Source organism: Hetaerina americana, unplaced genomic scaffold (genome assembly GCF_022747635.1).
Source record: "Hetaerina americana unplaced genomic scaffold, ioHetAmer1.1.p SCAF_2, whole genome shotgun sequence".
Lineage (NCBI taxonomy): Eukaryota > Metazoa > Arthropoda > Insecta > Odonata > Calopterygidae > Hetaerina > Hetaerina americana.
The window spans coordinates 88457627-88484567 of record NW_027286763.1 but is presented as its reverse complement, the minus strand read 5'-3'; the positions used below and the strand labels follow the sequence as shown (position 1 = coordinate 88484567).

Here is a 26941-nt window from a genome sequence, read left to right as displayed (position 1 = left end):
TAGTAAACTGTTTGCGGGTTCAAGTGAGTAATTAAAATAATAAGTAGATAGTCGCAGTGAAAAAGTGCTTTCGTAAAACCTAAATACGGATATTGAGGGATCTGGGTTCGAATCCCAGTCAAGGCGAATGATTTTTACACTCTGAAATTGTTGCATTGAAACGCTTTTTTCTGTTTTTTTTGGTAAAAAATGATTAATCAATTCTAGCGCCGATAAGGCGAGGGATCCAAACAAACAGGTTCTTATAAACGGGATAAAAAGCCAACAATGTACTTGTGTAATTTAAGGTCCGTAATGGATGAAAGGGCGGATCCATTCCTAAGTCATTATTTTGTGTATAATAATGTCCAATGAACTCCAAAATATACTATTACCAACAAATTGTGTTAAAGGTCTTAGCTTCTAGATGTGATCCTCGTTTACATCTTTGTCCCTCAGAATATTTTCTATTAGTTTTGGTGGGGTGGCCATATCTTTGATTTTGGCATTAAGTTCTACATTTGATTCCCGATTTGGGTGAAAAGTTGGTGACGATCTAGGGAGCGTTTAATTTACTGGATAGCTTGTATGAATGAGTATACACGCTTAAATGTGGTTTGTGTAGTTTTATCAGGGCGTAGAATCTTGGAAGAAGTGATTCAGGGCTATTGGCTTACGGTTTTTTTGGTTAAAATTTTGACACGACTTATGTCAAGATTTTAACTTAAAGTAATAATATTTAGTGGAATGCATATTCAGTACGATCGCATGGTCTTCGAAAATCGAAAATCTTTTTTCAAGTGTTTCACCTTTGGAAGAGTATCACATACCAGGATTGTGGCCGAGGATCACATACCAGGTATTGTGAACCTTATCGCAACTCGCTTAGAGAGTATTATTTCTTGTTCGAATGGTAATAATGCACACAGCAACGATTAGTTTTAAAATACTGATCAGTAACCAACGAACCTTGAAGCAAATACCAACGGATTTCTCCCTTCCTTCTTTGTTGCCCTTCCTTCGCACTGCCCATGCTCCACCAACGATGGTGCTACCCCACTAACTCCCCGTGACCACCAGCCCTGTCAATGATTGACCCAAAAATATTACGAGAAAACTTATTTTGAAAATAATTTGTCGAAACCAGATTCGAAAAGAAAAAAAATTACTGGATGTGTATAGATATTTTGTCCAATGTTCATACTTTACTCAAAGTATGTTGATCTTAATGTCTCAATTTATTATTATTGGTAGTCTACCTTTTCGGGCAGGTTTTGGATAAACACTGACTGATTATCGCTACAGTTCACAGCCCCGTCCAAAAATATACAACCTGACACCGCAAACTGCATTAAACTACTCTTAAATTCCGGATACTTTCTACCCCCATTCATTCTGCCCAACATGCCTATCCTTTTCCTCTGCCTACCTCGCTTTCCTAACGTCCTACGCTCTATCGCACACCTCAACATCCCATCGAAATTCAAAATACTCTGCATCCACTTTTCCTGGTACTATCGGACCTCTCCCAACAACTCTCTCACGCCCTACGGCATGTACGTATTGTACTATTTTGTTGGTTTTTCTTCTCGTCCATTTTGCCTTCCCCATCCTTCTCCTCTTCTCCACTAACATTTCAAAATACTGCAATCTATATTTATCATCTCGCTTTAATGACCATGTTTCTGCACCGAACAAAACCTCCCTCCATAGCATGGTTTTCTCTAATCTTTTCTTAACATCATTACCCCACGTCCCTGTCATTAAATCCCTCATCCTTGTGAAAGATTCTTTTTCTTTCCCAATTCTTCTTCTGATGTCCCATTTAATATGACTAACTTGGTCCAAAACACTGCCAAGATAGGAAAATTGTTCCACTTCCTATGATTTTTGCTCTTCTATTCCATGTTTAACTACGTCTTCTTCCTTTTAAAAAACCTCAAAACCTTTATTTTGTTTCTATTGACCTTCATCAGATATCTATCGCGCTATTTTTCTGATGGGCTCACCAATGATTGCAACGCCTTGGATGGCTGGCCAACTAAACATAAGCATCCGCAAACCTGATTTTATGGATTTCTGACCAACTTTCATTCCTATCTCAAGTTCTTCCTATGTCTTTTTTACCATTTCCACCTCGCATAAGTTGAAAAACAGAGGTGACAATGGGCACCCCTAACTTACTCTTTCTGACTCTGCCCATCCTACTCTCCACCCACCACACGTACCCGAGTAGGCTGATACATGTAAAGGTTGCGGATAAGTAGCATATCTCTCCAATCTACCGCTATATTTTGCAATACTTTCAATATCTCTGTCCAATGTAGTCTCTCGAACACCTTCTCGAAATCTAAGAAACAAACAAAGACATCATGATTGCATTCAATTTTTCTTTCCATTAGTGACCTCATTACCACGATGTCCTCACGCGTACCGCTCCCCTTCCTGAACCTAATCTAATCATCCCCGAAGTAATCATTAGACTTCCTCTTCTGGATGATCCCAAGTACCACGTTAGCTTGGGTGCGAAATCAAACGTGTTGTTCTATATTCCACACATAATGTTGCCTTTCCCTTTTTTTGATATGGAAACTAATGCTGAGCTTACGAAATATTCCGACAAAATTCCTCCCCATAAAAGCTATGAATTAGCCCGTAAAATCTCTTTCGTCTGCTTTTTCCCAAACCCTTAAGCAGTGAGCAGGTATGAGATCTATCCCCGGGACCTTATTTTGATGTAAATTGTCTTAATGCTTTGACCCTGTATGCCAGGGTCTAAGGTATTCCCATCTACGATATATTCTTTCCGTTTAAATTTGATGGCCTAATATCATAGATACTTAATATATTCTTTCCATCTCTCTTTTATCTTCCTCGGTTCGATTAATAATTTTCCTAACGTATCTTCAAAAGTGTGTCCCGTTTTTCTCAGCTTACTTCTTGATAAGTTTTCACCTTCTTGTACAGCGCATCCATTTCTCCCTTTGTAAACTTTCGATAACCTTGCGCTGCATTCTCTACCACGCTTATTTCGCCGTGTTATATTCTCGCATGGGTTTATTATTTACCTCTATAGTCCCTTCTTCCTAATCCTTGATCGTATTCTTCCATTTCCGTCTCGTCTATTTTTCGAATATTCTCACCTGTTATCTTTGGTTTCCTTGTATTTCCGAGTCCTTGTTCTTATAGTTTGGTATTTGGCTTTCGATATCCCTTTTTTGATGTGTTCCCATTTTTCTTCTGTCGTCCTCGGCTCCCTTTCCTCACTTATGCTTTTCTATATAGCCTGCTGATTCTCTTTTCTTCACACATATGGTTGGCTGTAAACCAAGTGTTTATCATTAAACTCTTTCTCCTGCATAACTCTACCGCTTTCTTCCTGAATTTCTTATTCCTAAACCGTTGTCCCCTACCTCAATCACGTCTCTCCTTTCCTATACCACCATGTTCCGATACCCCATAACTGTATAATGTTTCTTCCAGAATCAGCCGCAATTATTTCCTCTAGTTTACGCAGTATATTACTTTTAAATTATCGCTCCAATAATATTCCCTACCCTTGCATGTCACCTCGCAAAACCCTAAAATACCTGTATTCCGCTCTCCATTTCCCCATTTGTATTTTCTAATTTCTCGGTCCTGAACGTCTTTCTAACTTTCCAAGCCCAAAATTTAACAAGCTAGGTCCTCTTCTTTGTTGCTGCTGCTGCTTTCGAATGCAGCTTTCGTAGGATATCGCGTGATGATGACCGTGGATTCCCTGCCTTACTCGCTGCCAGGTACGACAAACGGTCTAGTGAACCGAGTTCTATAGTAACCAGGATTAATTTCTTTATCTGAGTCCATCATAATTCTTGGGAAGAATGAATTGAGGTCGTTTATAGTTACCTTCCTCAAGTGCATTCTTGACGGTACACTTTCACTCAAATGGCCGTCACACTGGGGTCAGACGCCTTTACAGCCACGTCATTGAGAAACATGCTGCCCGGATTACCTTTCGTCTACCTCCTATCCATCACCTAACTGATATGGATGACCCTACCAGGAGCAATTATCATTGCTACCACCAGCAATGTAGAGATCATGAGCACACACAAGCACTTCCAACAGGTCAAGGTTGTGGTCCACTGAGAGGACTTCATTTGACAGCACTCACTTAGTTATAATCTGTCAAAAATTGGATGATGATTCTAATTCTATTCGCAATTAAGTGAAATCCTGTCGCTTGAGGAGGGGACTCGAGTAAAATGATCCCAGGAAGATAATTCCGTTCACATCTTTATTTTGCATTTCTCCCTGCGTCGCTATATCAGAATTGAACTTATCTGAATTCTATGCGGTCGTTCAGACTTCCATTCATTATCAGATTAATCCACATTTCACGATCGGCATATTATTATATATACTCTACACCTATGAGTGTTTTGAGAGGAGGGACTTTGATAGACCGAGAGAAATAGGAAGGTACTCGTAATGTGCTGATGAGATCCTCAATTACGATTTAGAAATTGAATGCAGGAGGGGTGTAACTTTTATTTTTTAGGAACAGCCAATTAAATGCAAAGGGAGGGAAAATTTCCCTGGTAAATAACAGTCTGGAAATAAATCTGTCATCATTATAACTTTAAATTTCCCTCCTTCGAATGGAACTCTTCCATGCGTATTATGTTGCGTTCTGTAATCGTAAAAACACGTGCTTGGACCTCTTAGTCGTTTGATGATGATTTTAAATATTAGAGGCATACTTATGTAGGCTTGATCATCTGTGGTTGCGATAATTCGTCAATCGATATACTCTAAATCCCTGCGTTTCATGGTGCAAATTTCTCCCGTGTCACTGCATGATAGGCAATCAAGTGCTCTAAAATAGCTTTTTCTTGCGCCATTCCCCGGCAACAGGGTAATGGCCAGTGGGTAATTATGACGCATATTATGTTCTCTATTGCCATTTTTTAACGGCTGTGAAAATGGATGGCACAATACAATCGATAAACCCTCCTAAGGAATGGGTTAAACAAATTAATTTTAACGTGCACTTGAGATTCCAATTGTTATGTGATTTGAATTCATTAAATAACAATGATTTATCTACGGCGTAGCCCTAAGGCTATTTTCTTTGGGGAACCTCGGAATTAAACTATTAAAGAACCGGAAACGTTATTACTGAAGCTTTGGTATTACGCATTTATCCATTTCTGCCGATATTTATATGCGCTCTACATTTTTTTGCATACTGAGGAGCAAGAAAGAACTACGGCCCCGCAACAATATAAGTTACTGAATTATTACCAAATTTCATCCAAACAATCGTTAAGTTACCGAATCGAAATACGCCGGTGGTAGCCAACGCGTTAGCGCTAGCGGTGCTGGTAGCATCCCCACCGATGGGATTACGCGGTGTAGAGTCAGCCACGCGAAACTTACTTGGGAACAAATATGAAACGTCTGCCTGAAACGACCCATTGGCTGATCAGATATACGTACTGTACCGTAAAAATTCGATTCTCATAACATGTGTTATTGGTTCAAGGTTACACAGCTAAGTTTTGGTTTTTTTCAATTCAAAGTTACTCAACTAGTTAGAGTTAGTAAACTCAACTTTCAGGTCGGGTGGATTAACTCGAGATAAGTGACGCAAATTAACCGTCAAACGTAAAAAAAACAATAATCTGCCCGCACGTGTTAATATGACGGAACGTCTGCCAATTTCTGAGAACCTCTTTCTTCATTTATTATCTATTGATTAGATGATTTAATATTGTTTTCCTCAAATCGTCATCTTAACTTCGAGCCTCAAGTTACTACATTTCAGGTGGGCACTTGAAACCCTAAAGATAATTTTATTCAAGTTTTGAGTCAATATTCCTGGGTATGGGTATAAATTATTCCACTATGACATAAAAACGGTCAATTGCTCCTCATTGAGCGGGGATTCGTTGGACGTATAAGGACTGCCAGCCTTTATATTTACGACGTCAAAAGCGCAAATTCCTAACAAAAAGCATAGGAATGGAAGCTAATTTTGTAAAAAATCATGGTATGCCAAAGCGTGATCAATGTTGTAAATATACAACATATAATTTTGATAATTATAACATTTAACATATTATAATTCCATAATATAAAATATATTATGGAATTCTATGTAGAATTTTGAATGTGCCCTTTATTGTAAATGAATTGGCGAACATTCATCAGCTTCATGACTATCAATAATAAAAAGTTCAAATGCCATTGTGAACTTCTATATTCATGGAATCGGTCTACTTATGCCAGCGGTATGAAATATTTTTGACATCGGCAGTATAAAAGAAAAAAAAACAATTAACTACAGGTATTCGGAGGCATATCATAAAAACGGTCATTTAAACTTCTAGAAGTTTAACGTGGAGACATTTATATTCATCTAAATTATTTAGTTTTCATTTTTCTCTATATCTTAGCTTACTTTCAAGCACTCCTCGTAAACAAATTACGTAATGGCGAGAGCGGATAGCATTTATCGTCTACGCTGCCGAACCATGCCATGCTTGACAATAGCGTGACTCGGCAATATCAAGCTTATAGATTTGTGTTTTTAAAGGAAAAAGATAATATGAAAGGAGCGGAGAGTGGTGGGGGTAGGCGGAGTACTCCTTGTTGTCGGAGAGGGGAGGGGAGAAGCACTTGATTTCCTATCATACAACGACACTGGAGCAATATGCACCATGGTAGGCATGGATTTAGAGAATATCGATTGACGAATTAACGCGACCACAAACGATTACACCCACATTATATGTGAACATACCACAGATTTCTAAAATCATCCCTTTAAGTAGCCTTTGAGCGGGGGCGAAGAAACATTTGGCGCATGGGTCATCATCACAAGTGAAATAATTCCCCATTAGAGTGATTCTCGTGAGGGAAATATCCAAATTTCTAAAAAATCTTTTAAATATAGTCTTGTTTTATTTATTTTTTTATATCTCCTTGATGAGAAAACAATTAGATGCCATAATGTGCTAATATACTCGTATTTCAATATTTAAATAAATTTGTCGGCGGGCAGAGTGGATATTGACATATTTGTGTGTATTACAGTCCTGGAAGTCCTTCTAGAGAACCAGATTATTATTTTGTTTATGAACCGACGTCATATTCACACATAGAGCCCTTCAACACAGGTACCTGATCGGAAAAGATGAAACTTTTAGCCAGTAGCCATTATGAATGAACGGAAGTCCGAAGTACGTTATCATACCCAATTAAGATGAGTAACCCACTAACCTCTGTTCACAAATATGGGACTACTTTATTTGATTTTATTTATTTTATATTGTCTTTGAAATGGATATTACTTTGGTCAATTCAGATATTATATCCTGATTTGATAATAATAATAATATACCCAGAATATTACTTGGACAATTTTCACTTTATTTCCTGCTGAAAATATCTTTTATCTTCGCACAAATTCCTCAAATAGTCTTAAGTTTTATGATATTTTCGACGAAAGTTTTATATTCTCAAAAGCATTTGAAGTAAAAATCCCTCCTTTTCTCATTTCTTAAGATATTCATTGAAACCTTCCAGTGCGTTCACCTCTTAATATCGAAGTTAATAAAGAAGTAAGTGCAAATGCAGTCATGGAAAATAAGGGGTGACATTGGGAGAATATGTGTAGATCCATCCTTGGGTAACGTAAAGGTTTTTCAAATGATACGGAATCCTTTGAAGAGGTCATGACTGGCGACCGGAACTCAACAAATGTGCCTTTAATTAATGAGAGTTGATCATCACTTAAATGGTTCTAAGGTTGTGGTGTGGAACGAAACGGGAAGTTCTCGTTTCCATTTTCCGAAGTCACCATCTTCATTATTCAGAGGAATTGCATCAATTTTTTCTTGATAGTGTCTTCGAGATACACGGGAATAGTCATGTTCAAATGAAATGAGAATACGAAAATAAACCTATCTACAGTAAAATATTTCTGTGGTAAACCTCCCCATCCTCATCTCCAAACGGTGAATTAACCAAAAGATATCTGTCAAATATGTTTCGTAGTTTTTAACTTTAGATCACTCCAGACTTGTAAAATACTAGAGAAATGCGAAGAAAACAGGTTGTAGGTTCATATATATTTGGAGAATCAATGAAATAATGTATGGTCCACGGAAGGCGACTTTTAGCAGTGGTACGCACTGGATCTGAGAACGAAATGCAGGATTGGAGATAATTCTCCGGAATAATGATAGGAATGTAAGTAAATAACTAATTATGGTACAACGAAGGCTTTGTCATTTTTGATTGTGCGATAGCAACGAAGCTAACGGAACTAAAATGGGATAGGTGAACATGCTTATAACGGACTACAATGATAATGAACTGGAAGGAATATATGAAGGTATGGTAGGGAAACTAAATTTAGGAGGAAAGATCCGATAACCCTCGCAGATTGGAATACCATCGTTGGATTAAGGTAAGGAAGAGAAATGGGAAATATGAGTTGGGAAAACGTAACTAAAGAGGAGAAAAGCTAAAGCGATTCTTTGCGCAGGATATTTTAAAGAGGATAATTGTCTCGTCTTGAAAAAAACCCGTGAAAGATTATTTACTGGGGAAATGCCAGAAAACAATGCAATAAGATATAGTGATTCATGAACCAACATAAAGAACGTAAGCAATCAGTCTGAATGCATATAACCACAACTTAGGAGAACACAACTTCATGACGTTAATGACCATACTAAACACAAGAAAACAGGAATAGGGGTAAGTAGGGAATTTGAGACACATAAATAAGTTAGTCCTTTCATCGGACTTCGACAGTGGTTTCAACGATCAAAATACTGAAATCAAAACACCGCAGGGTGCAATACAATCATAGGAAAATACGACAAAATCTAATTTAAGTTGAAGGTAACGTGAAGAGATGGAGAAGATATTTGGTACAACTCTTATAATAGAAAATCGCTCAGGACATGACATTTTGAAGAGAGAAACATTGATGAAAACGATAAACGAATTACTCAAGTGAAGGGAGAATTTAAAGCAACAACTTAGAGCCTGCGCACTGAGGTCCCTGGTGTCGCTTATATGCTTCGGTGCTCATTGAAAATTGTAAAGGAAGTACGTTGACTTAAACGAGGTATTTTTAAAGTTAGCTATCTGAAATATGTATTCAGTTAAAAATGACCCTTGGAAATCCAGAAGGGCATGATACAAAAATATCTGAATAATGAGAGAGCAAATATCTCAATCATTTATGGATGGCGGCGTGTAAAGTTTGAAATTAGAATCGGGTTGGAAATGGGAAAAGTGGATACGCACTCAAATCTATGTAGGAAAAAGAATGGAAAGTGTTAGTTGATCTGGAAAGCACTCGATAATATCGAATTGAATAGAATGCTTCCTTTTCTTAATGATATCTAGCTGTGTCATGATGAAGGAAGGGCAATGGGCGAAATAGTAATATCACTCATTTTTGTTATAATGGCGCTAAAAATTTGAAAATTAAGATCGAAATTAATACCTGAAGCGAGATACCAAGTATTGGTATTTAGATACTTTTATCCAGAGCAATAATCCTATGCATTTCTCGGTACTCAGGAATTTTGCCAACCCATAAAAACTACACACAGGGTGCGACGCTTAAATCCGGGCAAGCACGCGTTTCCTCGTATAAGATTTCCTCGCCGGGTTAGCGAAACCTTTCCCAGACTTCTTCGAAACATTATGCTTAGCCACAATATCGTAAACAGTTGATCTGGTGTACTGCAGGAATATCTTGCAAGTCATTCTAAAGATTGTCAGAACGTTTTTGAAATCACTGTTATCATCGTCCAAATACGCATTGTTTTCACATTGCTGCTCCATTCAGAAGACCCAGAGAGAGTAAGCTGAGAGCATTAAATAAATTTAATGCGTAAGATAGTGATTTGGAGGGATAAGAGTCTTATCCGAAATCTATATACGCCATAGACGGCACAGATGTGAGCAGCGGATGGAGAGTCGGGATGGGAACTGTTAGAAATGGAGCTAAGACGGCTGATAACACCCAACGCTTTTTAGGGTAAACACGGAGGATTGGTGCGGTGAATAAAGTGACAGACATGACAAACCATTCTCAGACTTATCCGTGGGTTTATACATATAAAATAAAATTTATAAGTATTTATAAAATCATATACTAATGGATAAATTGAAAACAAACTAATGAAACAATAAATTATTAAATAATTTTAGTGCGGAAATATTTCCCATTATTTCCCATCCGCAGTCTTTAAGCCTCTCAGACTGAACCTATTTCATTGTTTTTATTTCTATAGCCTCACTGAATACGTATGTGCGTGCGTGAATATTTATTTTAAACATAGGACACAAAAAATGACTTTTTGACATTTAACCCCCTTAATAAATGAAAAAGCTACGCTACGGCGTCATCCTCAGGTACCTGAGGATGACGCCGTAGCGTCGAAACTAGTCGTACCTGTAATAAAGTGGTGGATTGGAACAAAGTGTTTCTTTTTCATTTATTAAAATGAACTTCCACAAAGTTGAGGCTGAAACTATTGAACTAATTTAACCCCCTTCTTTATTGGTTTTCTTTGTTATTTACTTTGCTTAACTATTTTATGTCTTATGCTAAACTATTATTTTGCATCGCTTGTCGTCGCTCTTTAGCACTATTTCTTCAGTCTAATGTAAATGAATAATCATTTTTGGGATTTGGGAGAGGAATTTGGAATGGCAGGGGGAAGGAGTGTAATTAGGTGGAAAACTGAATAAGTGAGGCTTGCGGATAATTAAACTACAGGTAGCCAGTCAACCAAGGGATTAAAATTATTGCTGAGTGTTTTACAAAAAACGCTTGATAGGTATAATATGAGAATAAATGAAATGAAAACGAAGGTAATGTTCTCTCAAAAAATAGAAAGGCTACGATGAGCATGAAATTCAGGAGTTAGAAACAGCTAGTAGAATATTTCAGCTGTTTAGGGAGTCTCGCAGAAGATGGGAAAAATATTGAAGAGGTAAAAAGAGAAATCGCATCGGGGGATAAAGCGTTTACTAGGAGGAGAGGAGGTCCGCGATAACAGAGACCATAAATGAAAGTTGTTATGAAAATATTTTTGAAAGGCTTAATATGGAACGACGCTCTCCATGGACTATAACCTTGACGTGGTGGAAGGGCTTGTGCGGTCCGATGACCCCTAGAGCTGTGCTGGCGTGAGCAATGATATTTGCTCTTGGTAAAGACACCCATGCCAGACAGGTCGAAGGGTAGGAGCCTGACAAATAGTAATCCACACAGCGTCTGTTCCTCAGTGAGGCGGCTGCAAAGGTGTCTGATCCTAGTGGGGCGACCATTGAGTGACGGTATTACGTCACAAGCATTACTGAGGAAGGCAACGGGAAACCACCCCAATTATTCATCCCATGCTACGTTTGCTGTGATGGAGTTAGATTTGAGAAAAGGATTTCACGGTCGTCATCTCACAAAATCCTTGGATCGCGAGAAATAAATAGAAAGCAAAAACGCGACACAGAGGTGGATCAAAATAATTACAATAGGGACTTGAAGTGTTAGGACGATGTTGAGAACAGGAAAATTAGAAAATATATAGCGAGAGAAGGATAGAGGAAATGTAGATGGTTTAGAGCTGTGTGAGGTGAGATCGGAGGATAGCAGGGATTACTGTGCAGATAATTACAAAGCATTAAACAGCGAATGGGAGAAGAGACATCGATGGGTGACAATAGTATACATAGAAAAAAGGTAGACAGAAGCGTGGTAACGAATAACCGATTGATAAAATATTATTAGTAAAATTAAAAGCTGAACCAACAAACATGACCATTGCTCAGGTCTACCTAAAGCCAAGCAATTGTAGGGAGGGAGAAGTCGATGGGGTATATGATCAGTTAGAGAACATAATCGCGGAAGTTCCTAGAATGAAATATTTGATAGTAATGGGGGTTTTGAATGCGACAGTAGGCGAAGGAAGAGATAGTGGTGAGGTGGGGACTACGATTTAGGAACAAAAAATTTCAACTGGAAGAAAGCAGTAAAGTTCTGCACGAGACAGGGGTTAACCATAACGAAGATTTGGTTTATACAACAAAAGATAGCGTAGGTACACATGGGAAACACCCGGGGATTCAGAAATATATAGTATCATTTAGACTTTAAAATGGTAATGTACATTTAGGAGATGCGTGATCAGTTCGCAGTTTCACGAGAGTTGACGCGGATTCAGATAGCAATTCAGTAATGATGAAAAGTAACATCAGATTCAAGAGGATAAACGGGGAAGAAGGACGAGAAACAAGGAATGTGGAAGTATTCACCGGAACGATGAGGAAGGAGTATCAGGAGGCTATAGAGAAAATCATGCGTAAGGACCGGGTACATTAGAATAAAATATAGGATCATATCAACAAAGGCATATCGGAAGCCATGCATGAAACTATCGGGCAGTTAATTGGGAAGTACAAAGAAACCATGGATTTGAGACAAGATGATCAGAAAAATAGACCAAAGAAGAACCGGAAGAGTTTAAACTCAGGAGTTTGTAGAAAAAGGCAACAAGAGTTGCATAATAAACTGAGGAGGGACGCTGAAAATGACCGTGGTGTAAGACTCAGTGCGAGAATATGGAATAAGTTTACGAATGAAGCATAAAACTGATGTGAAAGTACTGTCAGGAAGCAGAAAGGGAATCCTTGCAAACGATCAAAGTTAAGTCAAGAAAAAAATTATTTGGACCACGGGAGAAACAAGAGAAATGAAAGGAATGTATAGCGGCCGTTGGGCAGAATTCTACTGAACTCTACCTTTACCCATCAATTCAGCATTCGGGTTGATCACCTAGGTTCAGCTAATTCAGCTTCATTCAGACAAAAATCTATTTTTAATACACTCGGCACATTGGTAACAACTTTTCTCCAAAATTCTGTCTGAAAAGGTACGACGCCGGTATTAAAAAGCTGCATACAAGGATGCAAAAAGTGATTGATCGTCAAGGCGACTATGTAGAAAAATAGCTAGATGCTCAACCTTGCCAACAATGTACGCAAAGTTGAGAATAAATTTCATTTTTCATGAGAAAAATAATAGACCTTACTTTTCGAATCGCCCTCGTGTTATCATGTATTGCATCTATGCCTTTCAATGGCTCTTCTCTCATTCAAAATCTTTCGCAGCTTTCCTCTTTGTACTCTCTCAAATGCTTTTCCAAGCATATAAATTCCCGATAACTTTGGCAAAACCACATATTTTTGAGGTGAAAGTAGATCTAACATTCATCTCCACTAATCCGAGTTGGAATATTGTTACCTTCCACAATGTATTGATCAACAGTACAATTTCCCAGTTATTTTTTAAATGTGATACTCCAGAATTCTTAGCTCACTTTCTCCACTATTTTCTTTGCTGTATTTTTTCATCCATCCGATATTTTTAAGGAAATAAGTAAAATTGATTAAATCGCCATTTTTATAACAAGGCTTTTGAAACATAAATTTAATGAATATCACATACGAGATATGATTAACTTGAACTCATACATTTATATTTCTAATGAAATACCAATTGCTATAGCGGCCTTTTCGTTGTCCAGTAAAATTAGGAGCTGATTTCAAAAGATTTTTTTCTTACATGCAGTTTAATCCCATTTTCAAGTACTTTTGAGTGCTCAAGAATGCAATCATGCTTAAATCATTACGTGATTTGAATTTGTGACGTTATTTCATCTATGAGGAGCACTATGTTGCATCCCGTTTGAATTATTATTTACCGCCTTTAAATTATTATCATCAATTGAGGCAAATTCCATGGATCATCAACTATTGCATTTTGTTTTCATTAATAATATCTCCTCACACATACATATGCTTCAATATACGTATGTACGTACACCAAATATTAGCAATTCCGTCCCAACATATCCGAACGTCCTTGAAAAAGAGGATGTGTCCAGAAAAAATATTTCGAACATCTGCTATCTCTAAGTTTTAATGCATGATAAAGGTTTTCTACAAGACTGAAAGTTGTACTGCATCATTTTCATGGTATTTTCCATAATATTCAATATAATTATATTATCTATACATACAATATCGCTTTAATAGCAAATAGATAACGTTATCGGCAACTTGGATCAACATAGATTACGCGTGAAGTGTAAAAAATCTCCATTCAAAAGAATATAGAATAAAATGTTGTAATCTTCAGTCCCATGTGATTGAAATCGCTATTTTTTGCCATATTGACATCCAAAATTTTGTTTCCAAAACAGCTTTGGATTACGCTTTAGAAAAATGCGTACTTTATGGATACATCAAAATAGTATCCACCAATTTGGGTGGCGATAGATGTAACGTGTAAATAAATATGTATACTACTTACAATGCACGCACTTATATGTGCGATAGTAGTGAGTGACCTATGGAAGATCTAAGTCGTAAAATAGTAATTGGCAATTCTATAATATATGATAACTAAACAAAAACTACCGAGCAAACGAATTTTTTTTCATTCGACCTTTAGAAGCATTGTGATAGCTTGTTAGGGCAGATATATATTTAATTTTGGAAATAAAGCAATAATTCCGGATGTAAATAGTTGAAATTACGCTGTGAAACGTTGGAAACAATAGAACCTCGTGTCTAGTCAAGCGACAAATGATTAGAGCAAAATAAGGGACAGCATATTAATTCAGACCGAACAAATAATCTTTTTCAGTGAAAGATAATTCGCCAGCAGCCCGCAAATATTTCTTCCCGCCTTCCCCCACTCCCATCCCCCCTTTCTCCAGCGGCCAATCATTCCCTTCCCGCAGGTTCCCTTCCCTCCCCTTCCACCCCGACCCACACATTTTTAGGCAGCGGCATATTAGTAGCTCAAGCGCCTGTCCCTGCTGCTCCCCAGCGCAGTTTTTGGAGAAAACGGTGCGCGTCCGGTCGTCACTTCGACCACCGCTCTCTGGAATCATTAATTTTTCGGACTTGGTCGTATACGGATGCCACTTCGCCTTTGACAATCCATTTCCCTCGCGAGAAGTGACGAATTCTATATCAGGTATGTCGTATCAAATTGGAATTTCTTGTCAGAGCGAAAGAGATTAGTCCATTTTTATGAGGGAAAAGTATTACGGGTGCACTGATAGGATACGCAAAGATCTTGGGAGTATTTTTATCTACAAAATCATAGATAAAAGAATAATTAGGCAGTATCTCGAACGTGCCTCAATATGAGGAAATTATCTACATCGTTTACCATGCTTGTGTGCTCAATAATGTTCCTACAAGAATTTTTAAGGTGTATTCTGTTTGCACGTTAGCCGTTTTTTGTTTCATGGCATTGTATTCAAGGTGCTATAGGAGTGATAGGATACATTCTCCCGTCCGATACTAAATTAAAGAACGCTATAGACTATAACTGACACTAGAATGTAATTCGTAAGCAAGAATATATATATATATATATATATATATATATATATATATATATATATATATGTATATAATATATATATATATATATTATATATATATATATATATATTAAGACTTTTTTGCATGAATCTACGATCAATTTTTGTGACATTTGCATTTATTCATAGCTTCATATTGAGGGTCCCCAATAGTTCGATAAAGTCGCCAATTATTTTGCACTATTATTATCTTATAACCAAGTTTACGCTTTCACCAGGCACGAAAATCATCCCAGTTTATAATACTTATATTTATTAACGCTAGTTTGTTCTTATCCCTCAAGTCGTAATACTCGTTTCTAAAAAGTTATGATTGGCCATTTTTCTCTTTTTTAATATTAATAAAAACTAGTCAATCGTGCACTTTAAACAGCTTCGTTGGTGACTAGAACGGAAATATTCTGCAGTTCTTTTCATACTATCTATACGTAATAAAAAATCTAAGTTTCTTATCTTGTGGATAATGCATAGCTTCAAAAGAATCGTGCGTCTCATGATGGACCTAATATAATTGGAAATGCATATGTATTGTAAATATTATTTTTGTTTGAGTTTTATGCTTTTAATGTAGCTAAGTTGTTAAATGATGAAAGCGGATAGTTTTTAAAGTAAAATAGCATTAGAATAAAATTTCAAGCGCATATACTAATTGACTTATAATAAATACTATGCTATTATCTGAAAAGTTCGTATCGAATGGTGAAACGATGTAATAATTTCTTAGTGAGAATGGATATCTCGGTGAAGTGAATATACACCTTTAGTCAGAAACAGAAGAAGTCGACAAAAGCCTTGCGAAAACTGTAATCCACGCGCATTAATTCAAAGCATTAAATATTCTTCGGGAAATGAATTAATTACCGCAGAACGTGGTAAGCAACATAACCATTACTTTTTGTCATAATTGAAGCATAGCGATGTCTGAATTAGTGATTAAAAGAAAATTTTTGATAATTGATTAATAGCTTTTTTATTATTTTTATTATTTGGCACTATTTCTTAATTTTGATTTTAATGCATAATACTTACCGATTGGTGATTTTTATTAATAACGCATTGCCTATTTCATTCGATGGGAGCACGCGGAGGAGACAGTTTTGCTTAGATATTCACGTAGGTTTTTTCGTTTGATTCATGGAAGGCCAAGATATTAAAATAAATCTCAAAATTCGTTGAAATTGAGTGGTAAACAGAAATAAATTAAATTTTTTAACCGATATTGTTGATTTTTCTCAGATAGGAGAACATTTTTGTAAATTTCCATAACGATGCATCTACGAAACAGGCACTCAAGAAAGTTTTCTGCCCTGTTTCCTTCCCACAGGTGCGGAAGGACTCAGACAATCCAAAATGGTATTTTCGGAGTTCCTGATGACGGGCGTTTCGACTTTCGTCGCAGTCACTGTGGGAGTCATTACCATCGCCTGTATTTTCCTCAAATGGCGATTCGGTTATTGGCGTCGGGCGGGAGTCTCCTATGTTGAACCTACTATTCCTTTCGGAAATCTTAAAGATTCATTCCTTGGGAGGCGCCACATCGCATATGCCTTGCAAGATATTCACAATTCAATCGGAGGTAAGTGTATGAATTTTTCTTCTCTCTTAATCAGGAAATAATTTTCTCGAGGAAATGGATATTGCTTGGTTGCGGGCCTCGAGATACAAAGGCATATGTATATGTAAAAATCGTGCTGGTTTGTGTGTGTACGTTTGTCCATCGGTATTTGTACTAATTTTTGTTTTTCAATATATATTCCACGGCATTCGGCTGACGGTATGACTCCGCGTACATATTTCGCCGCAAGACCTCTTTATGGTGGAAGATTTTAGTTTTTGGACGTGATTTGTTGATTATTCAAGGGCCCAACGTAGTATTGGTTATCTCTCATCAAGAAAAACAAACATTTAAGAGAATATAATGTCAAAGCAGTGCCTGGGGAGGTAAACGTGTTTCGGCAAGCGGCAAATTATTCAACACTCGATCGTTACCGGCATCCACGAATCTTAGGCGGGCGGCACATTTTGTCCTTTCTGAAGGACAAGGCCATGGCCGGAGATACGATTCGATAAAAGAGTGGGGCGTTGAGATACGTATTTTATCATTGAATAGTTTCACGTATTCTTATGGATGATAAAAATAAAATAGTTATAATGGAAATATACCTTTTGTAGAAGAGTTTTATCGGCGAATTTCAAATGTTCAGTTTACAAGGCAATTTTCATTTTAAAGTGCCTGTCATCTCAACTTCCCGTTCAAAGAAACAAAATTTTTATTGTACGTTTTATTCCACCGTTATTTATTAAACTATCGATAAAAGTGTAGTCACCGGATCTTTACTGTGACCCTTACCTAAAAGCTGCAAACAATCCAATCAAAAAGATGACGAAGTCTTTAACTCATTTTACAGACCAGAAGAAGTATTCTGCTTGTGTGTGCAATAAATACAATGGAACAGGGTCAGTAAACTTCGAAGAAGTGTAATTTTAGTGAAGCAAATCGATAGCCATGTTTTAATTGGAGATTCAAGATCGGGGACAATTTTAACATTGGGAGATCCATTCATCTATGCTTGCTCCATCCTGAACCCATTTGTTCCAGGCATAACAATCATCCTAGCCTTATATTTGTAAATGGGCTCAGCTCTAGACAGCTGATAGCTTAAAACTAAAAATAAGAAGGAGAACGTGTATCAATCTAGCAGGTAATCATTTTACGACAATCATAGATTTTTTCTTCGTAAATTTTAAGCTAATCCCACTTGGGAGTTGGACTAAACGAACTTGGGAATTCGGACTTAACTGTTATGCAATCAATTTACAGGCGTTGCATTAAAAATCCTTCTTTAGTTGAAATAAGTAATTTCGTAATTTCAGTCTCATTGTAATTCCGAGGTGAATTATGTTCACGTTTTCTGGTTAACGCCTCCCTGTATGAATCCTTTCTTAATCATCAACGTTGGCCTGTCATAATGTTCCATGCATACATTTTTAAAATTTCTATATTGTTAACCTGAGCCCATCGTCGTTCTTCCTTTCTCCCAAACAGTGGAAACCTTCATTCTCATTTAATTTATATTAGTATTATTCCATAGGTCTTTCCCACTAAAATTTTATTTTTAATTACTCCCTCCGTCACACATTCCGCAAGTTCATTATGGCTCACGATGTATTTCACACATTTTCTTCTTCTTTCCATAGGGAGATACTAAATGATGAATTCAGGTCATGTATTCAAGATCCGAGGATGATCTCTTCTATCATATAACGTATTAATCATAATCCTTTGAAACCTAACCTCTTTCTTCCTTCTTCTTTTTTCATTTCAAGATAAGCCGTACGGAGGGATTTATTTGTTCTTTAAGCCTGCCGTGGTTTTGAAAGAACCTCAGCTCATACGTGATTGCATGGTCAAAAAGTTTGCAAGCCATTTCCAGCATAGGATAGCTAATGCTCACGAAACAATGGATCCTCTTCTTTACAAAAACGTCTTCATGGCAAGAGGCGAAAGGTGGAGGACTTTAAGGAATCATATAAGTCCCACATTTACATCCGGGAAAATGAAAATGATGTTTCACTTGGTGAAGGAAAAGGCAGAGGTGATGGCCGACCAAATTGAAATCGCTTTAAGGAACAAAGGTAAGAGAACTTGGTGACTACTCGCTTAGATATTATAGAGTAAGGCTATGTTAATATTATTACCTATCAAATGATAGCATTGAAAAATAATGATTTTCTTTCCCATCAAATAAAATTTCATTTTTGTGACTAAATGGTGTCTTTATTTTTGTGACTAATGAATGCATTCATTCTTAACGGAAGCAATGAGAATTTCTTCCCTTCCAAATTATGCATTGCGTAAAATACAGCGTGCAATAATTAAGTAACAGATAACTAATTGATGTATGTAACTTTTTTCGACACAAATATAAGTAATGTTTCAATGTTTTTTAAATTAATTGAATATTCGAGGAAAGAAGAGTGGTATTTTATTTATTTATTTCACCCATGTTAAATGTTCGTTGCATGTACGGTGTCTTTTAATTTATTGAGCCTTTTCGTTGTAAAACTAACCAAAATATCTTGTTCGCTTCAGGACAAACAATTGATATGAAGGAATTACTTGCTCTATACACCACCGACGTGATTAGTTCGTGTGCTTTTGGAATTGAGACTAATTCCCTCAAAGACCCGAAAAACGAATTTCGACTGATGGGGAAAAAATTATTCCTCCTCGATTTCAAGCATCTATTGAACACCCTAATTATTTTTGTATTTCCGTCTTTTGTCAAGGTGAGTTACCATCAGATCACTAATCTACATCTCTCAAATAAAAATTTTGCTCTGATTTTTTTTTATAAGATCAGTATGACTGTTGTATGCTGCGCACCATTGTGTACTGTTGTTCTAATTTCGTAAGGGCTAAATTCATCCATTTCAGGAATCCTTTGAGCAGGAAGTTTCGCTGCTGATCAGTAGTTACCTGTTCTTGTAGCATGTAATTTAAATTACTTGCCCTCGCCACTTTTCTTGTTTTAGATCCTAATAAATTTTTATTGACATTATTATTTTAAACACGTTTGTGAATATGAGTCCTTGTATGCTACACAGGAAAATAATTCATTAATGACCGAATTATGATGGCTTTAACCAATTTTTTTAGTATTGGCAGTAGTCTTGATGGGAGTAGATTTTTGATGGACCATGGCTCTACACACTAATATTTATGTAGTAGCTGACATGCTTTCTTTCTACATCCCTTAATTCTATCCAATGAGTCTACTATTTTCTTTCATATACCTCGCTTTTCCAACATTCACTCATTTCTTATAAAGCCTGTAGCTTCCAGTGTCCCATTGCCTCCCTGCATTCACTTGTCCTGCCTTCTTTCATCTCCTCACACATCAGTCATCTCTCTACCACTATCAAGCCTAGAACTTAACCATTTGTTTTTCTTGCTATGCATTTTTTTCTTCATTATTTTCCACACCGCAATTCAAAGTCATAAAAAACTTCTCCCTATATTACAGCTTTCACTATTCTTTTCTTTATGTCCTAACTTATGGTGGCAGTCATCGATTTCCTTCTCTTTCAAAACCAACAGAAAATATGAATTAAATGTTATGATAGTTAAAACTAAAAAATTAAGAATCGATTTCGAGGAAATTCACCGTCAATTGAAGGTTTGCCTCCTTTTCACCATTTTCAGCTGACAGGTGCTGTCTTCATCCAACCGGATGTCACTGCTTTTTTCCGAAAGGTTGTGTGGGATGTGGTGTCGGAAAGGGAATCGAAGGGGATTTTCAGGGGTGACTTCATCGACCTTCTGATACAACTGAAGAACACAGGCCAAGTCCAGGACACTGACACTAAGGAAAACCCTGTAGCAAATGGTCATGATGGAAACGGGAACGGATTGAATAATGGAAGAATGGAGGAAACTAATAAGACGAGTCCAGCCGTCAAATCTGCCGACAGAGTTTTGAAAAGTCAGTGGATAGTATCTCATTGAAAGAAGTAATATTAAACATTAAAAAGATAAAAAGTGATATTTCGCACAGTAAATTTTCTGTTTATATGCTCGTATTGTCCAAAATTGTTTTGTTTTCCGATTGCCACAGTAAATTTTCTGTTTATATGCTCGTATTGTCCAAAATTGTTTTGTTTTCCGATTGCCTTCATATCTTTTAGCAACTTCAAAAACTTAAAAACATAACGTTCAAGGATACGTAACACGCGTAATACGGGACCTCAGGGTATTATGAAATACGGACATTAGTAAAAGAGGATACATCAAGTATTGAACGAAAAATAGTGATATTTTTCAAAGCATTTTTTTCTGAACAGTGGTTAAACATTGACGATAACGTTAAAAATTAATCCTGGTTCGCTACCAGCTAACAGCACCGCATGGCGTGATCTTCGCTGCTGTTTTGTTCTAATTCTGGCAGATTGGCGTCGTAAATATGGTAAATATCCGAAAATCAGTGTACTTGGATCCAAATTATCAGAAGGCTTAGTGAAAAAAAGCTCCTGTATTGTCGTCAAGAACTCGTAAACATACGGAAACTTTTCACTAAGTTTTTACATTTTGAGTGGAAACGAAATCTTTCTTTTTACACGTGCCTTTATTCCTTATACTTTTATGTTTTCTTCAAATCACATTTTTGATGATGCACATCTTGTATTAAAAATATTTGTACTCTATCAGCGAAGAATTGAGAGTCGAATAGTGGGACGATCATTGTGACCCTTGTGAACAGGCCACTTTTCTTTTCCGCTCAATGAATGCATGGTAGCGAAAATGCGTAAGATGCATTCCATACAAGTTGTTGTTTTATGTTGTGTTGTTTGTGGTAAAAAAATGTCTCAGATAATTTTTATAAAAATCTTGAATATAATTTCAAGAGAATGGATTCAGTCAGTAAGGGAAAATCGGAAGCACTAGAATTGGCGAATTTGTTTAAATATTAATTACAACCTTGAACACGCTACTTGCACGGCTGCTATGGATTTATCATTTAAAACACCTCAAAGGATTTGCCTGATTACCACTTTGTTAGAAGGATTGGTATTCCTTTCTTGTACTTCTCCTCGGAGAGAACCGCCTTAAATATCCCATCCCGGAACTAATCAAATTGAAATCCAAAGTATTCATGCTCGAAAATTCGTGTGATGAATAGTGTACGCCTAATGACTATATTCAGTGGACGTCCCTAATGAGATCGTTATAGTTAAGGCTATTTGGTCATAACAAATACACGAGATAACAATATCTATGGCACGTATTTCCATTAAAGTAACAAATATTTATCTCCAATGGTTTCGTGCAGCTTTTTATATCTTTTCGTGAAGCTATGTTGGTTAAATGTAATGAGTGACGCGATTGTCCTATGCTATCATCCGTGTATGAAATGTGGTGATAAAACAGCTACCTTCAAATGTATTTCGCATAAAAACCGCCACCTTCTAAAATAGTCAAAATGGTCTCTTTCCGAGTGCATCGTTGCGTAACTTGAACATTAATGGCCTAACAATACCTCGATAAGCATTCCATTGAACGGCTTCAAGCACGTTTTAGAATCCAATGAAACTTGTTTTGTTTCAGGCTTCGAAGGGGACGACTTCGTCTCTCAAGTTGTGCTTTTCTTTGGTGCCGGATTCGAGACATCTTCCACCACCGGAAGCTTTGCCCTCTTTGAGCTTGCAGCAAACCCCGAGGTGCAAGATCGCCTAGCGGAGGAGCTGGACGCCACCCTGAATGAATTCGGTGGTAAATTCAGCTACGAAGCTGTTCAGGGAATGCGGTACCTGGATATGGTCGTAAACGGTGAGATTTTCTTCGTAAAATGCCTTCGCTGCATGTATGTAAGAAAAATTCGTCATTAGCCTGCTTTTGTCCCTAAGTGTTTGTGCATACACTTTTTGACTATTCATTGTCCTCAAAACACATATGATTACTTTCGCGAACACAATTTGTGCACGGGCACGGTTCAATAATAACTTCTTTTTACAACAATTGGTATTGTATTGTGTACCTGTGTTTTATTTTATTGATAAATGGCATTAGAAAATTAAGAGTTACTAGTCAAAATAAACAATTAAAAATTATCTACGTAAAATGAATTACGCACATATTGTGCCTCATGTTTCACTGTAACAGAACGCGTTTCTATAAATATTGCATATTACACTATTATTCTGAGGTGGCTCTGACATAAAACCATGATAAATATTTTATTATTAAATGTTACAAAGAGGTAACTCTACTTTTAATTATTCATGGATTTTTTATGCTTCAGAGACGCTACGGAAATATCCACCACTTGCTGTGCTCGATCGGGAATGTATCCAAGATTACCACAACGAAGAGTATAACTTGCATGTACCCAAAGGAATGGCAGTGATGGTATCCCTGTTCGGATTGCACAAAGATCCTAAATACTTCCCTGACCCGGAGCGGTTCGACCCTGAGCGTTTCTCGGAAGAAAACGTCAAAAATATACCAAATTACGTATACATGCCGTTTGGTGAGGGTCCCAGAAATTGCGTTGGTAAGGAGGATTACGCATTTCTTTTTTTTCAAACCTCAGTTTGAATACCATGAGGTTGAACTAGAGTTATTGTAAGCTTTTTTGTGTCATTTTCTCTGGTATTATAAATTTTCTGTGATTTAATTATTGTGATAAAATACATCATATTATATCTTAGGTACATTACTAATTAGTGCCGAAGTCATCAAGTATCCTACCCGGAGTAGAGCTTCGCATTACATGAAAAATGTTCTACCTCTTGACAAATTATATTAGCAAGTGGGAATCGAGATGGTGCGGTGGCTATTGTATTGGCTTCCCACCCAGAGGGCCCGGGTTTGAATCCCGGCGGCGTCGAATATTTTTCAGTGGTATCTCCATCCCTACTAGAGGTGCATTGCGAAGGGCACTTTGAGTGAGTACACCGTCCGTCGGATGGGACATTGAGCTATTGACCCCTCCGTGCCTTTCGTTAATAGTAGGCTAATGCTGACGCCGGGTTTCTCTCCACCCTAAATCATTTCCTGTCCATCCCTAAAGACGCAAATGACTTAAGCTGTCGGTTGCCTCCCCTAAATACTACTACTGCGAGCAAGTTTTTAACATTTCACATCTTCTTACTATTACCCACTATCATAGCTTTTTCTTATCTCGCGTGTCAATAACAACCATAAATTCCGTAAAAATGAGACCTTGGGTTTGTTAAGCAGTGTTATACATATACTTCCCTTAATATTGGCCGTAAGAATAACAGCAATGAAACTAGGAAAATTATTTGAATGAAAATCAATTAAACCTTTCTAGAAATACTCTTGCAATATTCGGAAAAATGGCTAACATTGTTTTGGCGTCAAAATAATGAAGTATCAATCTCCCAAACTACTTTTTTCCACCAAGATTTCAAGTCGAGGACTCAAGACATTGAGCCGAGGTTATTCTGCATGAATCTGTCTGAGTACATATTTCTTCAAACTGGATTAGTCTTTCTGAATTTGAAATCTAAGAAAACCAAATCCAATTCTACACGTAGAAGTATCTGGTTACCGTGACATTCCACGGATCGATATACATGTGGTACCTATATTTATTTTTAATTTTAGAATTGATGATCGAAGTCTTCTTCGCCAATGACATCGGATTTACTCGTATTATTTGGTTTCGGTCGCGGTCATTTAGTCACTGTCATTGTTATTTTCTCTCAGCTCGACAAGAAAGACAATCAGAGCCGCATAATCATCAAATTTTCCTTGTGACGTTTTTTCGGAAATGATTCTTTATCACATACCTTGCCATATCCTGAATCTGTGAACGATTTCCTTTATTCTCAGTTCCCAGCATGTGACAATTCTGCGTAAAAAATCTCCACAATAGAGTGAAGAATTATATTATGCTCATATCACTCTTTCTCTAATCTCATCTCCCTTCGTAGTTAAATTATTATTTACAATTATCAATGCTGAGCTTACTGATTGGAGGGTATTAAGTATAAAACGATTCCTCTAAGTGCGATTCATTTGATTATATGATCTCAGTGATTCAGAACTCAGTTATAGAAACATGATCTCCCCTCATACCTTCTCTATCCTGAATCTATGAACTTCACATGCCTCAGGGCATAACAGGGTGTATCTTTCCTTACCCATCGAAACTTTGGTTCGGGACGAGTACATTGACTCTCTGGCATATTTTTCCTCGAGAAACAAGACGGAATCTGCCTATGGAAAAAACATAATTTCATTAATTTTCCCTCATCCTATCGTTTCGTTTTACGTATTGCAGGAATGCGCTTCGGTGTGATGCAAACCAAGGTTGGACTCGCTTATCTCCTCTCCCGCTTCCGAGTGCAGTTACCGGAAAAGTTGAAAGGGGTCAGATCATTGCCCCTTGATCCGAGGATATTTGTGCTCGGCGTCAAAGACGGCATTCCTCTCGTGGTCTCCCGCCGGAAGCAACGCGCTGATGACTGAGAGACACCCAACAGTCACAAATGCTGGAGGATTCAGCCGGATTTTGCCACCAACGTGACCAATGAATACAAATATGTGCTTTGTAATGCTCAAATATTATAGGACAAATTTGATACATCAACGCTTATAATTAATGCTTGGCCTTTTTTAAAATTATTTTCTCCTCGTTACGGCCGCTTGAGGATTTATCGATCTGTTCCTTCGAACCGTCGACTCCGGAATGGTTTTAAAAATATTCTATGCCCTTCTGTAATCACATGAATTCATAGTTAACAGCCAAACTGCTATACGGCTATGCCATAATGCTTCTAATACTTCTATACAAATGCCACATGCTAGCAAGTTCGCAAGATATTTAAGTGAAAAATTGGTCTAAGTTGTCTCTAGAATTGGAGACAAAAAATCTTCACCTTAATGCATCAAATGTAGCAATGTGATTCTTGACTAAAGACAAATACCTGGAGTTACTCTCTTCTTTGATTCCTCTATTTTGGAATTAATTCGGCATATGTTGCAATAAATGACATAATTATCATTTCTATTATGTCGATATCATAATTTGTTGATTACTAATCGTATTTAAATGTAATTGAACAATGAAATTTCTGAGGATCTCAATAAAACTGAACTTGTAACAGCATTATTCTATCCTTCTTGTATAATTTAGATCTAAGGTTCCTAGCACTCTTCCTTTTTATTTTCTATTTTCCCGGTCTGGCCAACTCCTAAAAAGAAGCTTGATATCAGTTGGGGAAGCAGCAAACCACCATTCGTTTTCATCTAATTCCTTCACAGCTGTTGGGACACTGGATTCCGACGTCAGACCGACAAATAAAATTTAAGACGTTCGTTACCATAGGTTCTTGGAGGGACTGACAAGTTCTCATGTTTTAATAGTTCCACCTATTAAAAAGACTATGTTATTTTAAGTTGTTACATAACCGGTAAATGCAAAATTTGGTGAGAGAATATGAAAAAGAAAAACTAAAGGGAAAAGATAGATTTAAACTAAGAGGAAAACGAAAGCTCCTGGAGCGTTAAAACGTTAAAAATGTATCCTGATCATGCAGCATAACTTTTTATTTATCCACCTAAATATTAAAATTGATTGTCCAAGGCCGCCGGGATTAGATTGACGGACTTACGAAGGAGGCCACTGTGACAGAGCTATTACATTTTACAGATTCAAAACGCACATTCAAATGATCTTGATATTTAAGGCGAGGGTAATCTCTTGAGCTCCAGTCAATAATTATAGGTAAACAAATTTTATTCGTGTTCAATTTAATTTCTGTCAATTTGGTAATGCTTCTAGGCTCTTCACTAAACACATTTCTGTAAATTGACGAAACTATGGAAATGAAGTAGCCTCTATTACTTCCAACCTTCCATTTAAACCTAAAATCTCATTGCATAAAGTATTACCGAGAATTCATTGTTACAATAAAATCAATTTTCAACGTTATTGCCATAGCTGGTGATACTT

At 37.0% G+C, this 26941-nt stretch overlaps 1 protein-coding gene across 1 annotated transcript; it reads left to right on the top strand.

The window, feature by feature from the left end:
• Positions 1-16808: 16808 nt before the first annotated feature.
• Positions 16809-25455, top strand: LOC139688165 (cytochrome P450 6k1-like). Its single transcript, XM_071585592.1, has 7 exons — positions 16809-17034; positions 18786-19094; positions 19552-19748; positions 20665-20944; positions 22564-22785; positions 23258-23509; positions 25268-25455. The coding sequence occupies exons 1-7, from the start codon at positions 16809-16811 to the stop codon at positions 25453-25455; spliced, it is 1674 nt and encodes a 557-aa protein (XP_071441693.1).
• Positions 25456-26941: the final 1486 nt, after the last annotated feature.